Source organism: Nyctibius grandis, chromosome 4, assembly GCF_013368605.1.
Source record: "Nyctibius grandis isolate bNycGra1 chromosome 4, bNycGra1.pri, whole genome shotgun sequence".
NCBI classification, from domain to species: Eukaryota; Metazoa; Chordata; class Aves; order Nyctibiiformes; family Nyctibiidae; genus Nyctibius; species Nyctibius grandis.
This window is the reverse complement of record NC_090661.1, coordinates 30,822,533-30,840,628: the sequence shown is the minus strand read 5'-3', so window position 1 is coordinate 30,840,628 and position 18,096 is coordinate 30,822,533. Positions and strand designations below refer to the sequence as shown.

Below are 18,096 nucleotides of genomic sequence, written 5' to 3'. Positions count from 1 at the left end.
CTTCACCATTTTGGTACTGAAAAGAAGATAAATTGAGACTACATACGCTACCTTAGGCCTGGCATATTAACTTTTGAATTCCTGACTTTGCAACCTCAACAGAGTTCATCTAACATGCCAAAAGGAAGGGCTGCAAGGATTCTGCACTTATAGTAATATGTTAAATACTAACAAATAATCCTAACAGATCTGTAACTCTGCCAATATTTAGGATTAAGACATAGGGTAAACATACATGTCATAACAATTCAAAGAGAAGGAGGACTGAGACTCAATGGACAGAGAGGAAGAATGTAAAATAGGTGTGAAACTCTAAATCGTTTAAGTTGCAGGGGATGAAGGAAAATATTTCTGTAATATTTAGGCTCCTATTTAGCTCTCATTAACATAGGAAAAAAAGGTATGGATTTTATTCAAAGAGCAGATATACCAAATAAACCTTAAATAATACACACAACAAAATGGAACAAAAATGAAAAGCAGAACTCAAGGCCTCACCTCATTCACTCTCGGCTTGTTAATAATGTTTTTGGCATTTGAAGCATATCTCAAGGTACTCATGGTCTCGTTGTAGCTGGAGCTGGCAGGAGAGATAGCTACAGACAGAAAACATAGAAAAGAAACACTATTTTTAAAAGTAATCAGTTTAACCCATCACTTTTCAAAAAGATGGATTTTTTTTAGTCTTGCTTCTTTAAAAAACAAAAGCAAAAATATCCTTAGGGATACTTCATCAAGCTCACAGAGAATGTCTTCTTAAGATTGTGTTTATAACTGAATAAATCACTTTAAATCAAAGCTATGACCTTGGAAAGACTCTTAAGCTTAACTTCATGCACAGTCAGCATGCCTGTTCATTTCCTTGAGTATCCTATGAAGTATTTACGAAAACCTTTACAAGGACAGGTTCTAAGTGATATAGCTGCCTTCTCACTGCCATAGAGATGTATTTTAAGGGGGTAATGTAGCACAAAATGTTAACAATTAATAGAAACCAAACTCACTGGCAATCATAATGGTCTTGGAGTTGCCCCCCAGACTGTCCTTCAGCAGCCAGGTGAGGATGGAGTCACGGTATGGGATGTAAGCCGGTCGCTTGGTCCCACTGATGCTGCCTGTGGAAGGACTGTCCGCATGACTGCTCTCCCCTTCACTTCTTATGGTATTTATGCTCTGGCAGCTGCTGAACATCTGTGAATTTTGTGCTGAAGGAGAAACATGACAGAGCTCAGGAAAGGCGTTATCTTTTTCTGTCATGGCTATTTAATTTTCTTAGATGTCATTACAGTTTATGAAGATGCCACACAGCTGTTCTGTTCAGCTTTTTGTTGTAAATATAGATAAACATTAAGACACAGCACATGATGAGCAAGCCCTATGCTTTCATCACTACCCTTCAATATAAAGAACTACTGTGCTTACCTAAAGTGGAGATGACAATTCCAAGTGTAACTAATGACTTGTTAATATTGGCACCTTCGGTAATTCGATCTTTACAGTAACTGGGATCAGCTCTTTCACTGTAGCACACAAGTGTAGAAAAGACAATGCAAACCAAACAAAAATGCTTAATTATTAACATACAATCACAGAATCACAGAATCACAGAATCAACCAGGTTGGAAGAGACCTCAGGGATCATCGAGTCCAACCGTTGCCCTTACACCACCATGTCAAATAGACCATGGCACTAAGTGCCATGTCCAGTCTTTTCTTAAACACATCCAGAGATGGTGACTCCACCACCTCCCTGGGCAGCCCATTCCAATGTCTAATAACCCTTTCTGAAAAGAAATTCTTCCTAATGTCCAACCTGAACCTCCCCTGGCGAAGCTTGAGGCTGTGCCCTCTTGTCCTGTCGCTAGTTGCCCGGGAGAAGAGGCCAACTCCCACTTCACTACAACCTCCCTTCAGGTAGTTGTAGACTGCAATAAGGTCACCTCTGAGCCTCCTCTTCTCCGGGCTAAACAACCCCAGCTCCCTCAGCCGTTCCTCGTAGGTCAGGCCCTCCAGACCCTTCACCAGCTTGGTTGCCCTCCTCTGGACTCACTCCAACACCTCAACATCTTTCTTGAAGTGCGGGGCCCAGAACTGGACACAGCACTCAAGATGCGGCCTCACCAGTGCTGAGTACGGAGGGATGATCACTTCCCTAGACCGGCTGGCTACACTATTCCTAATAGAGGCCAGGATGCCATTGGCCTTCTTGGCTACCTGGGCACACTGCTGGCTCATGTTTAGCCGGCTGTCGATCAGCACCCCCAGGTCTCTTTCCGCCGGGCCGCTTTCTAACCACTCTTCCCCCAGCCTGTAGCGCTGCATGGGGTTGTTGTGGCCAAAGTGTAAGACCCGGCATTTGTTCTTGTTGAACCTCATGCCGTTGGTCTTGGCCCATCTATCTAACCTGTCCAGATCCCTCTGTAGGGCCTTCCTACCCTCCAGCAGATCGACACTCCCACCCAGCTTGGTGTCATCTGCAAATTTGCTGAGGGTGCACTCAATCCCTACGTCTAGATCATCTATAAAGATATTGAACAGCACCGGCCCCAAAATCAATATGATTTTGAACAGCACCGGCCCCCAAATCAATATGAAAACATTATGTATTTTCCTGACACACAAGAAAACACAAATTGCAAGCTTTACAATTAAAAAACTATATGCTTTGAATGCTTTACACTGCTCTCTGGTTCAGAAAGTCCAAACAACCACGAGGAAAGGCCATTGGTGCAAAATACTGTTAAAGACACATTAAAACATAAATTCAAGCCTGAATTGGGAACCCAATCGTAGTGGTTCTGGATTAAAAAAAAACCCATATATTTCACAACTCTGCAAGGGTGGAGTGACTCAGTGCAAAAGTCTGTATATCCTCTCCATGCTACTTTCTCTGCTCAGACATGCATGGTGATTTACATTCTTGAGAAAGAAAAATGTCCTGTTCTCCAACTGTTCTATAACTCTTCAGCACAACTTCCATCTTTCTATTCTCTATCACATCCAGCATAACCACGTGTTCCTCACTGAAATGCATAGTTAAGATCAGAGACTTAGGAACTTTTGGAACATGAACAACATAAGCAGTGAGATATGACTCTTTTCTCCTGCCCATGCTGGGCAGCCATAAGGAACACACTCCTTTTCTTATTTCTCTTTTCAAGCTCAGATTTGGTAATTCCACAAAAAGCTACTGGAAAAGCCACTTAATAAGAATACAGGGTTGAATGAAATTACCTTAAATGTCTGCAACAGCACAGTATTGTATCTGAGGACCCAAGAGTTCCCTTCCCCAATTAAATCCAATACCCAATACAGAAGAACAGATGACAGAGAATATTAGCTCAATATTCCTTGTTACTGTATACAAAAGTCAGGCTTATTGTTGGTTTAATGAAGTTTTAAAATATTAAATTTCATGTTTTAAGGCAGTACTACCAGCATCTTCAGAGAAAATTACCTTTTTGCCCCTCAGTATATTATTACCTGCCTGCAAGGTCCACTAAGTTGATTTTGCTTGCAATTTCAGAGGGGAGATTGTTCTCCAATATAGCCTGAGGAGAAAAATTTAAATAAGGAAGGTTATTCCTCTTAATTAATTAATGAAAATAAAATACATGTGCTTTTTTTGTTTGAAACTGAGTTCTACATATGACTGTGTCACAGCCTTTCTTTGTGACCTTGACCCACTGACTATGTTCAAGCCTTTAACTCAACAGCTTTCTCACCCAACAGAGAAACTACCCTCTTGAAAAAAACCTTCACTGCCTAGCGACTGTGAATGGCTTTCTTGTAGATCTTGCAGAATTATTTTCCACTAATATATTCCAAAGGTCTTTGTGAAACTACTGAAAAATATCCCAAAATGTTCTGTGATTACAGGATGTTAGAAGTGTGAGATAGAAAAGGTCTATTGGATCACTGAATGACTTCCCTGACAGGGAAGGATATAATTCCTCCGGAGAAAGGGTGCATTGTCTCTGGGAGAGTACTGGATGCCAAATGCTAAAGAGATGAGTACATCTGAAAAGCTGGATAGATACAAAATTTGGTAAGTGTTAAACTAATGCTACTCTTCAATTAAGGATCCTAAACAAGTGTGACAAAACATAACTTCAAACATATTCACACATAATTTTCACAGTGTCCTAGAGGGGTATTGCATTCCAAAGGGCTGATTAAAACTTTAAACATTTCTTTCTACAGTGAATCTTTGGCATCACTTCTGACTATAAGCTTGCATAAAGAAACAAGAATACTTCAGTAAACACTCAACACATCAGGCAGTGTAGGAAGTGTAACACATCTGCAGTGTGATCCAAAGGAAACAAGTAACAGCTTCCACTGATATTACAAACAGCACAAAACAGTGACAAGTAAACAATGCACAACACATTGAACAATGCTTTTGGGTAGTGAAAAGAAAAGGAAGTTGGATTATTTTTAGCTAACCTGAGTGTAGTGGATGGTGAAGATAGCATGGGATCTGCTGCTAGCATTGTGAGTATGTGTAGCTGCTGTGATTCTAGAAAGAAGAACAAACCATTCAATTACAAAGGTTTTTTCCCCTATATTCCGGGAAAGCAAAAATAACAAATACAGCAGATAAATGAAGATGAAGGAATGTGAAACTTGGAGAATATGGTAGGCTGTATTCTTGGCTGTATTCTGATCACAGAGTGTTTGGCAGAAGACCTGGAAGGGTGGGAACCAAGAGTCAGAAGTGTTTTGAGTCTCGCAAAGTCTCAAGAGAAAAAAAACAACGGTACTGAGAGTTACAACAAAAATAATGATTGCATGTTGAAAATCATATTTGTTTATTTTATAATGGACAGGTGCAGCCAGAGCAGGGCTGGAGATGGCCTGATAAAACCAACAGGTAGAAAAAATGCCTTTAGCAAACTCTGCTTGTTGTTCGTACAGGAGCTGCTCTCTCCCCCATGAAAGGCACCACCCATGTTCAAGCGGAGCTTCACCTCCTATTTTTCCTGTATAGTCAGACCTGGAGCAATCATGCCCCATCTGCTCCTCTCCTGCCTGCAGCCATATGGGGCAAATGCAACCTGTTCCCCACCTTCTTTATCCCTAAGATCTTGCTGATGTTCATTAGGCATCATTTCCAAGACTGCAGACATTTTAAATTAGTTTGTTTGCGTTTATAATGTGCTAATAAATACTCTGCAGAATATTTCATAAAAATAAAGACTATAGGTAAATAGGAGTTTCCTGTATATTCCAAATAAGGTTTTGAAAAGTTACTCAGAAAAAGAAGTTGTTGCTTGGTTTCATGCAAGTGACAAAGTTTGAAACTTTAGCATCACAAAAACTTACACACAGAATATTGAACCTCTGATCTTGTGATTTTGTTTTCTCTACATCTTCCATATCCTTAGCAATGAGATGACTGTAGGATTACACTAGTAGACAGACTGGAATTTTGTTGTTGTTCTGAAATGTCTCTTCTTACCATAGAGTTGCATCTGTTGATCACTACAGGCAGAAGCAGCAAAACTTAATCCTGCTGTATATTCTATGTTTTTGTGATAATGAAGCTCAATTTTTATTTACTTCCCAGCATCACTGATATTCTAAAATCTTGACCTCTCTTACGATAAGACTTAATATCAATTTTGGAACTGTGATTTGTATTTGGAGGATCCTTTCAAATATAACTCTCTTCCGTAACTGTAATGGCAGCTGTATTGATATCCAAGGCTCCCTGTCGAAAATGTAAAAACGTTCTTGACTAATGAGAGCCAAAATCATTGGCTTCACTGGTGTGCCAATTTCCACAGTTCTCTCATAGCAAACGTGCACGATTTGGACTAAGAACTTAAAAAAATACTTATAAAAATTAAAACAAATAATTATAAAACAAATGCTTTTAGAAACAAAATAAAAACACACTATCTTGTCAGCAGTTTTAAATCACTAAGTTACACTAACAAGTGAGTTGAAAGCTATACAGTCTAAAGTGTCATCAGCAAGTAGAGGAGAAAAATGGAAGTCTCTTTACAGCAAAATGCTTTCCTGGTATGCATTTTTCATCCCAGAATGATGGTTGAATTTTGTGTGTAACTCAGCATGGGATGAGTTTTGAAGAAACAACTTCATGAGTGATTGTAGCTCTGATTGTGGATAATATGAGAATATGTAGTATCTTATATATATGTCATGTGCGGGATCAGCAAATCTGACATCCTGTCACCACAAAGCATTGGCAACACTATCAGTAAAATAAACATCAATGAAATCAAGACATGGTGAAAGAAGTGTTAAATAAAGATGGAGGTGGTCTGTTTTACAAAATACCTTTTAGCTATTCCTTCTTCTAGAAGCTCTACAACTTGCTTGTAGTCTGTAACTAAATGTTGAGTCAATCCTGCCAAAGATTTAAAAAGACTTAAATGCATATTTTTCTCAGGAAGTTTCAGTCAGTTTACCCAACAATTTACCCAATATCAGGAGCACAAGGATGTTCCGCTGGGATGCCAGTCTGTTCTGCAAGTAGTCTCCCAACGAGAGCAACTATTTTATTTTTTAAAAAAACGATTTTATTTTTAAAAAATAAAATAAAAATTTGCAGTCCATCCTTCAGATGCAGTGACATCAGTATGAAAAACACCTTGTACCTTCAAAGTACAGACCTTTTTCCAACTTGTCTGCGGAACAATGGTATTTAAAAAACAGTATAACTGAAACTCCATAAGAAATGTTCAGCTATGTCACTGCTACTACTTGGGGACAGATCCTGTAAAGAAGGTTTTTGCCATTGCCTCTGGATAATGGCTCTGCTCACACAACTAACAGAATTAGGAACCAACCGCTGTGAATATTTACTATTTACTTAACTAGGCTTCAGCCTGCAACACTTAGGTACCAGAGGGTACCCAAATAATGATATGAAACATCTGGCCTTTTCATATCTTCTGCTTTCAGGGTTTTTTGTTTAATTTGATTTTATTTTTAAGGGGGAAAAAACCCACTGAAAACAAATGAAAGAAAGAACTTCATTGCAGAGCCTGCTGTGTCGGGGTGGTGGCTGTGACTGTCAGGGCCCCGGCGGAGGGCAGTGTGATGCTGTGCTGTAGCAGCACTGCCAGCCCCTTGCAAAATGCAAATTCCAGCAGACACACAAAATTAACTTCAACAGGCTTGTATTTCACATCTATACAGTTTAATATGCCTCGTTTGCATTTTATGGAGATGATTAGTTATCATTTGTACTGCAGTGACTCCTAAAAAACCACCTGAGCTGTGAAGCAAGTCTTCATCATACAATACCCAGTAAAACACTCCTTTCTGGCATGTTTTATCTCAGAGCTGGAATTCAGGACTACTTCCTCCCCCCGCACTGATTTAGGTTTGGTTTGTTTTATTGCAGGCCACAAAAGTGTGGATGAAGGCAGAGTACTGAAAAAATGTGATTTATTTGGACAAATAATTTATCTACTGCTAGAATGTAAGTCAAGATGAATATAAAACTCAACAAGACTGAAGTAAGTACTTCTGACGTTGTTAGAGAGGGTCTATCCTTACATGACAACAGCTTGCTTAACTTTAAATGAAAGCAAAATCTAAGCCAAAGATGGGAATTTAGTTTAGTCTTTTAACAACTGATACACATAAAGAAAAAAAAAAGATTTTTTGATCACCCACACTTTTAAAAAAAACCCTAACTGTAGTCTGCATGCACACACACTCGCACACACACGAAGTATGGGATGATTTTCAAACAAAAGCATTTTTTCTGCTCTCTAGTGTCCCTTTACAATACATTAATTCCAGAAGTCATCACATTTTCCATTTGAGAAAGACGCCCATTATTTTTCCAACAGCACTGGGATCTTCAAAGCTCAGAACATGGAAACTATCATATATTGTTTTCCCAGACCCTTTTTCAGGGTCTTATTTAACTGAATAAAAATCCAGTTATAAAATGGAGACATGGAAGAAATTCTTACCTACCTACACTTCCCTAAGTACTGGAATAGTGAATCTAGCACAGAGTTGAAAACATTTAGTTTTTCAATAAGGTAAATGAAATATTGTAAATGTTGTTTGAAAAGAAATTACAAAGTGTTCTGTTGGCTGCTAGAACAAGAAAGGTCATTTCAAGTCCCATAGAAAGATCAAAAACACTGGCTCGTCTAGAAATCTGCCTTGGAGTAAGAAAGGATCTTCCCCAGAAATCTGTCTCAGAGCAACAAAATAGATTGCATCATTTCCTGATTTAAGGGAGGCCGATTCCTTAACAGTGCAACCATCTGTGAGGGAGAAGTTTGAAACAATTCCAACCCAAAGCACTGAAACACTTACAGCATTTTAAAGGCTACAATCTCACAGCCTTTACGTGGAAAAATGATGGGCTGGAAAATATTCAAAATACTTAGTGTTCAATGCTGGGACTTCCTGACTGGACTTGCAAATGGAAAATGCATTTCTTAGAGCATCTAAGCATACTTAAAGGGGTTAAGTTTTCTGATTTTCCTCTCTGTCCTTCATCCAGTGCTAACCATACTCTGGATATCATCGACACCAACCACACAACTCACAAACTAACAGTACACTAGGGAGCTCCTGATCAAAGTCAGCAAACCTTAAAATTGCTGAAGGCTTGCAAGAAGTATGATGCAAATACAGATGCTAGTCCTGGACATACTGGATCTATGGGAAATAATGGAAAATGTCTGAGCTTTGCTGATGTTCACCATTTGTCTCCCATACTGCAAATTTCCTGGAAGGGAAATAGAAAACAAGCTCACCTTCTAGTAAGCTTGCTAGTAATTCTGATCTCAGCCATCTAGCTATTGGAAACAATATTCTTGGGCTCTGATCCTGCACAAGGAGAATACATATAAAACTGCCAAAGACCATTTCAGCACGTAGAAGGCCCTCATTACAGAGATCAGCAATTGTTGATTGCAGCAATATATTACTGCAGTTGAGAAGGGCATTTTGCACCAGTGTTGTGAACGACTTCATTTTTCTGAATTTGCTGTTATTAAAATCAAGCTGACTGTACTTCTCACCTGCATTCAAAAGACCGCCGGACTTTCTCACTGCTGCTTATTTTTGATGTGAGCTAATGAGTGCAGTTCGAAAAGGAGCTATGTAATCATACCTTCTTTATTAGTCCCTCTCCCCAAAAGATGCCAGGATTGTCTCAAGTAAAGCAAACTGTTATAGTTCTTAATTGCGTAAACTGTACATAAGCATATTTATTAATACATACTTATATGCACATATCTAAAAAAAAAAATTATTGTGTCATCTGACTGTTGCCCTAAGCCACTGACTCATCAGGCTGAAATCACTTCTGCTCACATGCTCTTACAACAGCATCTAATTACACCCCATGATGCCTTCAGTAGAGAAACTACTTCATTTTTCGTGCATGTGATCAGTTTTTCTAAAAATGCGAATCACATTTATCATTAAAATTAAAATTTTTTCTTACAGGCATTAACACAATGATTTTTGGAGGCTGTCCTAAGATACAGAGGGAGACAATCTTCTAAAATAAAGTATTCATACTAGATTTACAAACGTGGCCAAAGCTGGAAAATATTATTTAGGTTAACCTTTTTGCATTATGCTTTCCTCTTATTTTACAAAATCTAAGCAATTGGGAACTTTTACGGGATATTTCAGAACTCTAACAAAAAATTGTTCCACTTAAAATTTTTAGTTGTGTCTAAGTGTAAAATCCTTATTCACAAGAGGTAAAACTAAATTTAAAAAAAAACCCAAAACCGGAACTGGAAAAGAAGTGACAGATTTGTCCTGGAAGGTTCCAGATGAAGACAAAATAGTGACAAAAGGCAAGCCAGCCCATTGGCAGAAGCTATAACTTAATTTTCTTTTAGAACAAGGAAACTCCATTATATGCAGCCAAGGAATCACTGGAGATATAAGGCCTGAGAAAAGGGATGGAAATTGCCAAGGAAGGAAGCAGTTTAAAAACCTTTTCTTGTGTGGTGAATGAGCAGCTGCTAAAAGAAAATAATTAGTATCTGTACTCCACCAACAATGAAGTTCTCCAATAACAAGCAGGTAGACAGAGAATCTTGGAAAGACCTCAATAAAGGCCAAATGTCTATGAATCCGCTTTTCAAAGAATGGTAAGTTTGGCATACTAATGAGGCCATTAATTCATCTGTTTTCCAACTCTCCTTAAACAGGATGCTGATGTGCTGGGAAAGCACAGCTGAAATAACCAGAATGCCAGATAGTCCCTTGTGTATGGAACCATGCAAGTTAAACACTTCCCAAGTGCTTATTTCAAATTTTGAGATGAGGAACCAGTAACAGCCATCGGTTGTTAGATGTACTGTGACCAATACTGCAGGTGCCCAGGGAACGGGAGCTGGGAATTCCAGGCTCCATTCAATCACAAGATCAAGTCACCGTATCTGGTGTCACATCTTGGCTTAATCTCTGAAGTGGGGATAACAATCTGATGTGTAATTTCATGATAAAGAAAGAGGGAGAAAAGTGAACCAGGGAGAACAGAAGGAATTTACAAAAATAGAGACAAGAACCCTATTTAAAAGCCAGAACAAATCAGTATTTGATCAGATGTGACAGGACCAATAAAACTTGGTGTGATACGCATTTTGCATCCTAAATGCATACCTCTGGGGTGTTACTACCCACTTTGTGGCCAGCCAAGCAGTTGCAGAGTCAGTGATAGCAGAGAAACTTTGGAATTCTGCCCACTAGATATAATGCACACTGAAAAGGAAACATATGCATTTACTTTCTAAACCAACTCACTAATTTTTAAAACTTGCATCAGTTTGGACAAGACTCTTCCTTCTGACTTCCTCTGTATGACTTTGCACTGGTGCACTGATTTTGAGGGACGTGCCTTTTGTCAGTCACTGGTCAGATAAATGACAAGTAGCGGTCAAACGCTACATCGGGAGCTAGTCAATTTACAAAGTAACAATAGCCAAACGCCAATTTAAAGCTATCTAAGACCTGAAGTGAAGGCACGAATCAAAAGTGGAAATGAACTGGAAATGCAAAAACCAATGAGAGAGAAGATAAGAACTAAAATAAGACAGACAACTAAAATGGAAAAAATACATATGTTTTTATTTTTTTAAATCTATTCTCTGTCACCTGATTTGAAAGCTATGATTCATTAGAAAACACAAAGCCACCAGAGGGGCTGTTGGAAGTGTGAACTAAAAAGTGTGTGATGTTTTTAACTGTATAATGCACCTACATTACCCATCCCGTGCTTTTTCAGTTTAATGAAGGAAAATGAAGCTTATTGGGTTCTCACCTGGGTAACACAGATTTTAATTGCTTCTCATGGCCTGGCCTGCAACACCAAACAGTTGACTTTATCTACTTTTTAGTTATTATTGTTTTCTAAATATACTTCTGCCAAGGACTGAAACAAGTATGGAGGGACCTTAGACTGGCCTGTACAACCCATTTAGAGCTGATGTTGGTGGATTTCTTGATCAAGTTAAGATTTCTTTAAAATGAAAGAAAGAAAAACACTGTAGCTCACACCAACCTATGCTTGGGAAGGCAAACAGAAAAATGCAGGATATCCAGCCAGTGGGATAACAGAGGCAAAGCTTTCAGTATATTACACATGTTCATATTAATAAGCAAAATATTTGAGGAAAGTAACTCTTGAAGAGTAGAAGCAATTAGGGTCATGCCAGGAGCATATGCAAAGATACGTACAGACCTGATACACATCTACTTGAAATTCTGATGCTAGTTGTGAAGCCTGCTCTCACCTTGAACATATGGTCCTCTTTCAGGGTGTTCTCGGACTCGAAGTGTGTAAGGTTTCTTTAGGTCTGATTGTTTTAACAAATCTCGGACACGCTCATTATAGATTTCAAGAAAACTGAAAAGGAAAAAAAAATTTTTTTCAAATGTACATGATTAAAAAAAAAGAAAAAGCATGTGTTTAGACAATGTAACTACTTGAATCTTTCATAGATCTTTCATGATAAAGATAGTGAATTAATTTTCATTATCTCCGGTACTACCTCTTCCCAGGCAGTGCACATAGAAAGAACTCATAGTACCAAATTTCCAAGAAGCAAGAGGCATTCAGTATTTTATTTAAAAAATCATAAAATATGCTTTTTTAACACCAGTGAGTTCAAATCCCCAAATTTCCAAACTTAATGCTTCATTAGATCAATGGCAACAATGAATAAGAATCAAATGTAGGCTTATGGCTGTAAGAGTTAAACAAACAGGAAGTAAATTTTTAATGCACTCCTATTTCAGCTGTCTATACAAAAGTGAACAGACAGCATCCGAAGAACTGAGATAGAAAACTAAAACCAACACTTTCTCATCCTTCCTCTGTTCTCTTCCTTGTTCCAAAATGATTATCATCTGAGAAAACAAAATAAACTAGTCTTTGCTTTGTTTGATTACAGGAATATGTTGTTGAAAGCATTCATAGCATTGCCCAAAACAGTGACACACTTACCTGACCTTTACTCTGCAAGATGCTGTCTGGTCTGAGTAATCATCCTTCCTTGAAAAGAGGCCCTGCACAAACCAGAAGTTTATGTAAATTTTAAAGCCATCAAGAAAATCTAACTGCACAAATGCAAGTGAAATAAAAAATAAGTACCTCACATATACGAGGTGTCAGCCCAATGGATGCCTTCAAATAATAAACAAACAGAAAATTAAACCGTATACTTGCTATCACTGTTGCAAAACTCTTTTTAAAATAAAAGTCAAGTTATAAGAAAAGGACAGAATCATAGTGCAGCATTAAAGTAATGACTGTATGGTAGATTACAACACAAACCGCTTGGGAGTGTAGTTCAGAACAGCATGGCAATACTCTACTACTCCAGCTGAAGCATCTTGCACGTTTAACGCTGCACGAACTCATGTGCTGTGTAATGTCAGCTGTCTTCGCTTCAGTGCAAATGCTATTTATAGCAAAAGTCATTTTAGAGCAACTTAGCATCGATGAGAAGTTTAGAGGTTTGGGTTAAATCCAAGAGCTGTTTGACGTAAAGATACTGGACATGCTTATGTCAGAGGCGTTGCAGCCTACATGAAGCAGGCCAACACTGAAACTAGTTTGATTGGTCACAAACATTTTGTTTTTTCCTTATTCTACTTGTATTTCTTTATGGTATGGCATCACAGAGCTTGGAACAGCTTTATGTTCTAGATTTATAAATCTGATCTCTCAGAGAGAACAGGATATGGGCTGCTAACAGTACCCAAACTAGCCGATTTAAACTTTGCCCAAACAGTCTACACAGCACTGAAGCAACGGTGTGATTTTGTGTGATGAACTGTTGTTCTGACATGAGTGCTCCCACTTTAAGTGATTGCAGTGCCAACACATCCTAATGAAGACTCTCAGGCTTAGGTGGAAACTGCTTACTAACATGAAAGGCTTTTAGAAGGCACAGTTGAAATGGTGTTGGAGGGAGGAAGTTCAGGTTCATCAAGTGGACCACTGTGGACAAAAGTTCACTTGTTTCTTCCTAGTTTTAATAACATATATTCATTGTGAAACTGTATTCAAAGATCAGATCAAAGCAGGATTACACTGGAGAAACAAATCACTTCATAAGCCAGAAATCTCTTAGAAACACTATACCTGGAAATTTCCTTGGAAATAAATAATGATAATTTCAAGATGCACCCATTCTGAATTACTAAGATATTTTCAAATTAATGCAATACAAGTATCCTAGTTTGTCACCCATTGACCCCAATTTTAACAATTCTTCAGGCTTTTATGGAGTTAAGCTTGATTTAGAATAAAATGAATAGAGAATCAGGTCATGATTTAACAAAATCCTATTGCTGATGTCTGTGGGGAAAATAAAATTTCAAAAATCCAAATCCAAATGTCAAAAGCACAAACCATGTCAGAACAGTCTTTTTCTTATCTTCAGGGTTTGAAAAAATTTTTCCCTTATTTCACCTTAAAAATTGAGTCCCTTGGGTGTAGGAAATAGTGGTCCATTCACTCAAACTGTTAAATAGTTAAATATTTTTTTACTTTTTTAGGGACATGTTTCACCAACCATGGAAAGAGATCAAATTGCCTTGTGTTGCAGCAGAATTCAGGAAATCTTTAACTGACTCAATCGACCTGAGTACCAAGATTAAAATGCACTTTAAGTGGTTCCTGGTAGACAAGAATCTTAAAATGTAACAGCTTCTGCAAACACCACTCAAATACATTTCAAAACTGGAAGTAAAGCAAGTATTAGTTTCCACAGGCCAAAGAATAACTTCTGCAACAGATAAATGCCTCAAGTAGATAATGAAGCCTGTTACAAAAGTATTCCTGTGAACTGTGTCCAGTTTTATTAGTGAAAGTAATTTAATTTCAGCATAGTTCAGACTGCCAAAAAATTCTATGAGAATGAATACTTTGTATTATCTTGAGCTATAAGTTTCTAAAAGCCAGAACTATTCAGGGGTGTAGATTTTTTTTGTCTTCTAACATAGTGATAAGATCCATACATAGTAAGATAAAGGTTATCTAAAATAAATATTTAAACTATACCACATTTTCTAGTAGTTTTAGGTGAAGTTATGTTATTTACCTAAATGTAAAGGCTTAACTCTCATTTTACATATATAAATACCAAATAAAACATGTATAAGCATTCTGCTCAATAAACACCACAATCACAGTTTAAAAATAAAGCAGTGTTTCTGTTGGACATCCTGACTTCAACTCTAAGTATAAAATGAATGGTGTAACTCACAGGTGTTCCCATCATTGTGTAAGTTTTTCCTGAACCTGTCTGTCCATATGCAAAGAGACAGATGTTGTATCCTTTAAATGCACCCGACAACACGGAAGTGCCAAGGTCCTGGAACACCTGGAAAGACCAAAAGAAACAAAACAGTCCATGAATAATATGGCTCCCTGTAAACACTCTGACTTACTTGTGGATCTTGTAGCTTTAGTAACTCCATGGGAACAACAATCTTCACAGTATTTGTCTTTTTAATTTATCAAACACAATATTAAATGTCCAGCATTCACTTGTTAGATCCTCCTCCAGATGCTTGTATGCCAAGCACAGTGCTTACACCAAGTAGAGTTTAATTGTGCGTCCCTGCCTGCTATTTCTTATTTTATACTTGGAATGTATGAATTCTTGAGGATCTCCCCCCACTCAAGGTTTTTACAGCATAAGTCTGACAGAAAGGCATGATCAAGGCTCTTTGACGCAATATTAATAGGAGCATTAGGCATCAGAATTACATGTCAAAACCAAAACAAAGTCTAACCCATAGCTTGCAAGCAGACCTCATCCAAGCAATACCTATATCTGACCCATCTGGTCAGTAAGTGACACCACCAAAGACCAAACGTTTTCTTTTCTGTTCATGCCACACGCACAGTGATGTGCCACCTTCTGCTCATCGTAACACAGAACCAGGAACGGTTACCACCAAATCAGCGTCAGCCTCTAGGGGCTTCCAAAGCTTGCACTGGTCCCACTGTGGCTGCAAAAGTTGGACCTTCACAGCCAGACTACCCATACAGCAAGATTGGAATGTTCCTTCTGCTTTCCCTGTTCCTTTTTTGGAGACATAGCTGCCTCACATTGTGACCATGTTCTCAGCACATCAAAGCCTTGCCATAGACCACCTGCAAGGACACCTGGTAAGGTTTGCTAGGAAGTACATGGTGGATCAAAAGGTTCCAGTAGGCACGCTGCCAACCTGTTAGCACAGCTTTGGCCCTTCAAAAGAAATGTCACAAATATCAATGGTTTTGTCATTTACATAGAAAACTAGCTAGTATATATAGAGAAATGCATACGATTTCAGTGTTTCATTGCTGTGAAATCTCATCTACTGTTGGGTCATTTGCTTCTCCAATGGACAGATAAATGTACTAAACCTGCTATAAAAACCAATAGTAAAACATATTTCATAGATATCACCACTTTACCTAAACTGCCCAGAAAAGAGATTGAAAATCCTCTCTTAAGACTTTTATTTTCCGATCATATTTCAACTGAAACTAAGACAAGATGCTAATTTCCAGCTGAAAATCAATAATATTTTCATTTGGCAGAATTTGGCTACCCCTGCCCCTATTTATAAGGGTACGTGGCATGTCAGGGCATCTGCTTCATTAGGATTATCAGATCAAGGAACTTTTCCATTCAAAGAGTAATAGTGAAAGTCATAAACAAAATGCATGGACACAAACATAATAGACAAGGAATAACAGAGACAGTGACAAACTCTCCAGTTGCTGCTGGACAGGCCATTAAGAAACTGAAGCATATCTTTGTAGAGGGCCAGCCTGGACTTCATGACCAACAAGCTGGGGGAAACAAGAGGAACAGGAGGATTTGGGATATTTGAGGGGGGCCTGCATGGCTACGCAAAACTTATTAAGAAATGTTTAAGGTGAGGGGGTCAAGAAGGACAAAGGGGTATAAAATGAGCTGGTCCCATGTAAGCAGCAGTAAATCAATACACTTGTCTGACTGAGCCCTGTGCCTGATCACTACAGTCTGTCCTATTTTGTTATTAAATCCTTTCTTGATGATCTTTCCATGTAATCACACTCTCTACACTACATGTGAGTGCTGTAAGAACTAGATGCCAGCAGATGGAGAGACTGAAGTGAATTTGGGGCCAGCAATGGAGTCAGAAGACCTTGGGTGGTAGGGCCATCACATCAGTGGTGCCAGCAAAGGAAGCCAGCGAGAGTCTCAGTGCTGGTAGCTGGCGGGGCCATGGACCTAAGGAGTGTGACTCCAGGGTGCCAGCTACCAGAGATACTGGGGGGAGTAAATTCAGGTCAGTAACTGAAGTCAACCTCAGGTAATATGTCCCTCTCATCTACGGCACCAGCATGTGGAGCAAGTAGGAGTCTTAAGTGCCAGCAGCTAGAGTGGGACTATGTGTCACAGTGTCTGTCTCAGCTACTAGGGGGACTGGAGCAGCACGAAGGTCTCTGTCAGCATCTGGAGAAGGGACCATGGGTCCCAGGGCCTGTGTTCCAGGCGTCAGCTACTGAGGTGAAGCAAATGAGGTTCTCAGCATCAGCACCTGAAGCAGGGAGTGCCACCCACAGGGCCTGTATGCTAGCTACTGGCATGGAGGGTGGGGGGCAGAGAGGGGGCTGGAGTGCTGATACGCATCAGTGTGGGGGTGTGTAATTTGCTAGCAGACTTCAAACTGGACGAGCTGGTGAGCAGGAGGTCCAGAGTCCAGGCAGGAATATTAAATGGGAGTAGAACTCATGCTGATAGTCAAGGGATTCAGGACAGGGGTGCTTGTGAGCGTACACATGTTTGCTAGTGAGTAGCAAGCTGGGCTGTCATGCAAGTAGAAGACCTGTAGAGCAGTTAAGAGGGCTCAGGGTCCAGGCAATGTTATTAGATAGGCAGAGGGCCCATGCTGGTATTTGAGGGATCTGCTCTACAGACCTGGAGAGCAAGGGTATGTGTGTTTTCGCTAGGAAACTTCAATCCTGATCAGCTGGATAGGAAGAAGAGGATGTGGCTGACTATGCTTATGTTTCATGTGTGTGCTGGCAGTGTTATATGTCGGTGTTGTTGACAACTGCATCAGTATCCTGTGTCAGTGTTTGTGTTTTTGGTGTACACACTGAGACTTACTATTGGTTGAACTTGCAAAGGGAAAGCAGCTGCCCTGTCCATCAGTGTGAGACGGAGAGACCTCCAGGGCTGGGCAAGAGGAATTCCCAGGTCCTGGAGTCCATGGGAGACAGTGGCCTTATACATCCCTTAACTATCAAGTTTATTATTGGGAACAACTAATCTATGGTCTTGAATAATTAGATCAAAGCCAAAAGTCCAGAATATACACTGAGAACTAGTAGTTCACTCACAGAACATCTGGCTAGTAACTCCTCTCCAAGGACAATGTGCCATAAAAAGGTCAACTTTTATGGACAGGAAGGAAAAAAAAAATACTATTAGCAAAATAAATCCATGCACATAGCTGATGAATGAGTAAACAAAAAACTGACATATTAGCATGATGGTTAAAAGTTATGTTGAAGAGGCCAATCTACCACTTTTACCTAATAAATAAACATTGCCCCAATTAAAAAAA

The 18,096-nt window shown here is 39.1% G+C and overlaps 1 protein-coding gene across 1 annotated transcript in view; it reads right to left on the bottom strand.

The window, feature by feature from the left end:
• STARD9 (StAR related lipid transfer domain containing 9) overlaps window positions 1-18,096 on the bottom strand; it is a 127,849-nt gene that overhangs the window by 48,495 nt on the left and 61,258 nt on the right. Inside the window, exons 4-13 of the mRNA XM_068398216.1 lie at window positions 14,748-14,864; window positions 12,626-12,658; window positions 12,479-12,540; window positions 11,766-11,878; window positions 6,310-6,379; window positions 4,450-4,522; window positions 3,484-3,551; window positions 1,423-1,520; window positions 1,005-1,205; window positions 499-596 (exon numbers count right to left, since the gene is read on the bottom strand). Of these exons, the coding sequence (XP_068254317.1) occupies window positions 499-596; window positions 1,005-1,205; window positions 1,423-1,520; window positions 3,484-3,551; window positions 4,450-4,522; window positions 6,310-6,379; window positions 11,766-11,878; window positions 12,479-12,540; window positions 12,626-12,658; window positions 14,748-14,864 (933 nt within the window). The remainder of the gene's footprint in view (window positions 1-498; window positions 597-1,004; window positions 1,206-1,422; window positions 1,521-3,483; window positions 3,552-4,449; window positions 4,523-6,309; window positions 6,380-11,765; window positions 11,879-12,478; window positions 12,541-12,625; window positions 12,659-14,747; window positions 14,865-18,096) is intronic.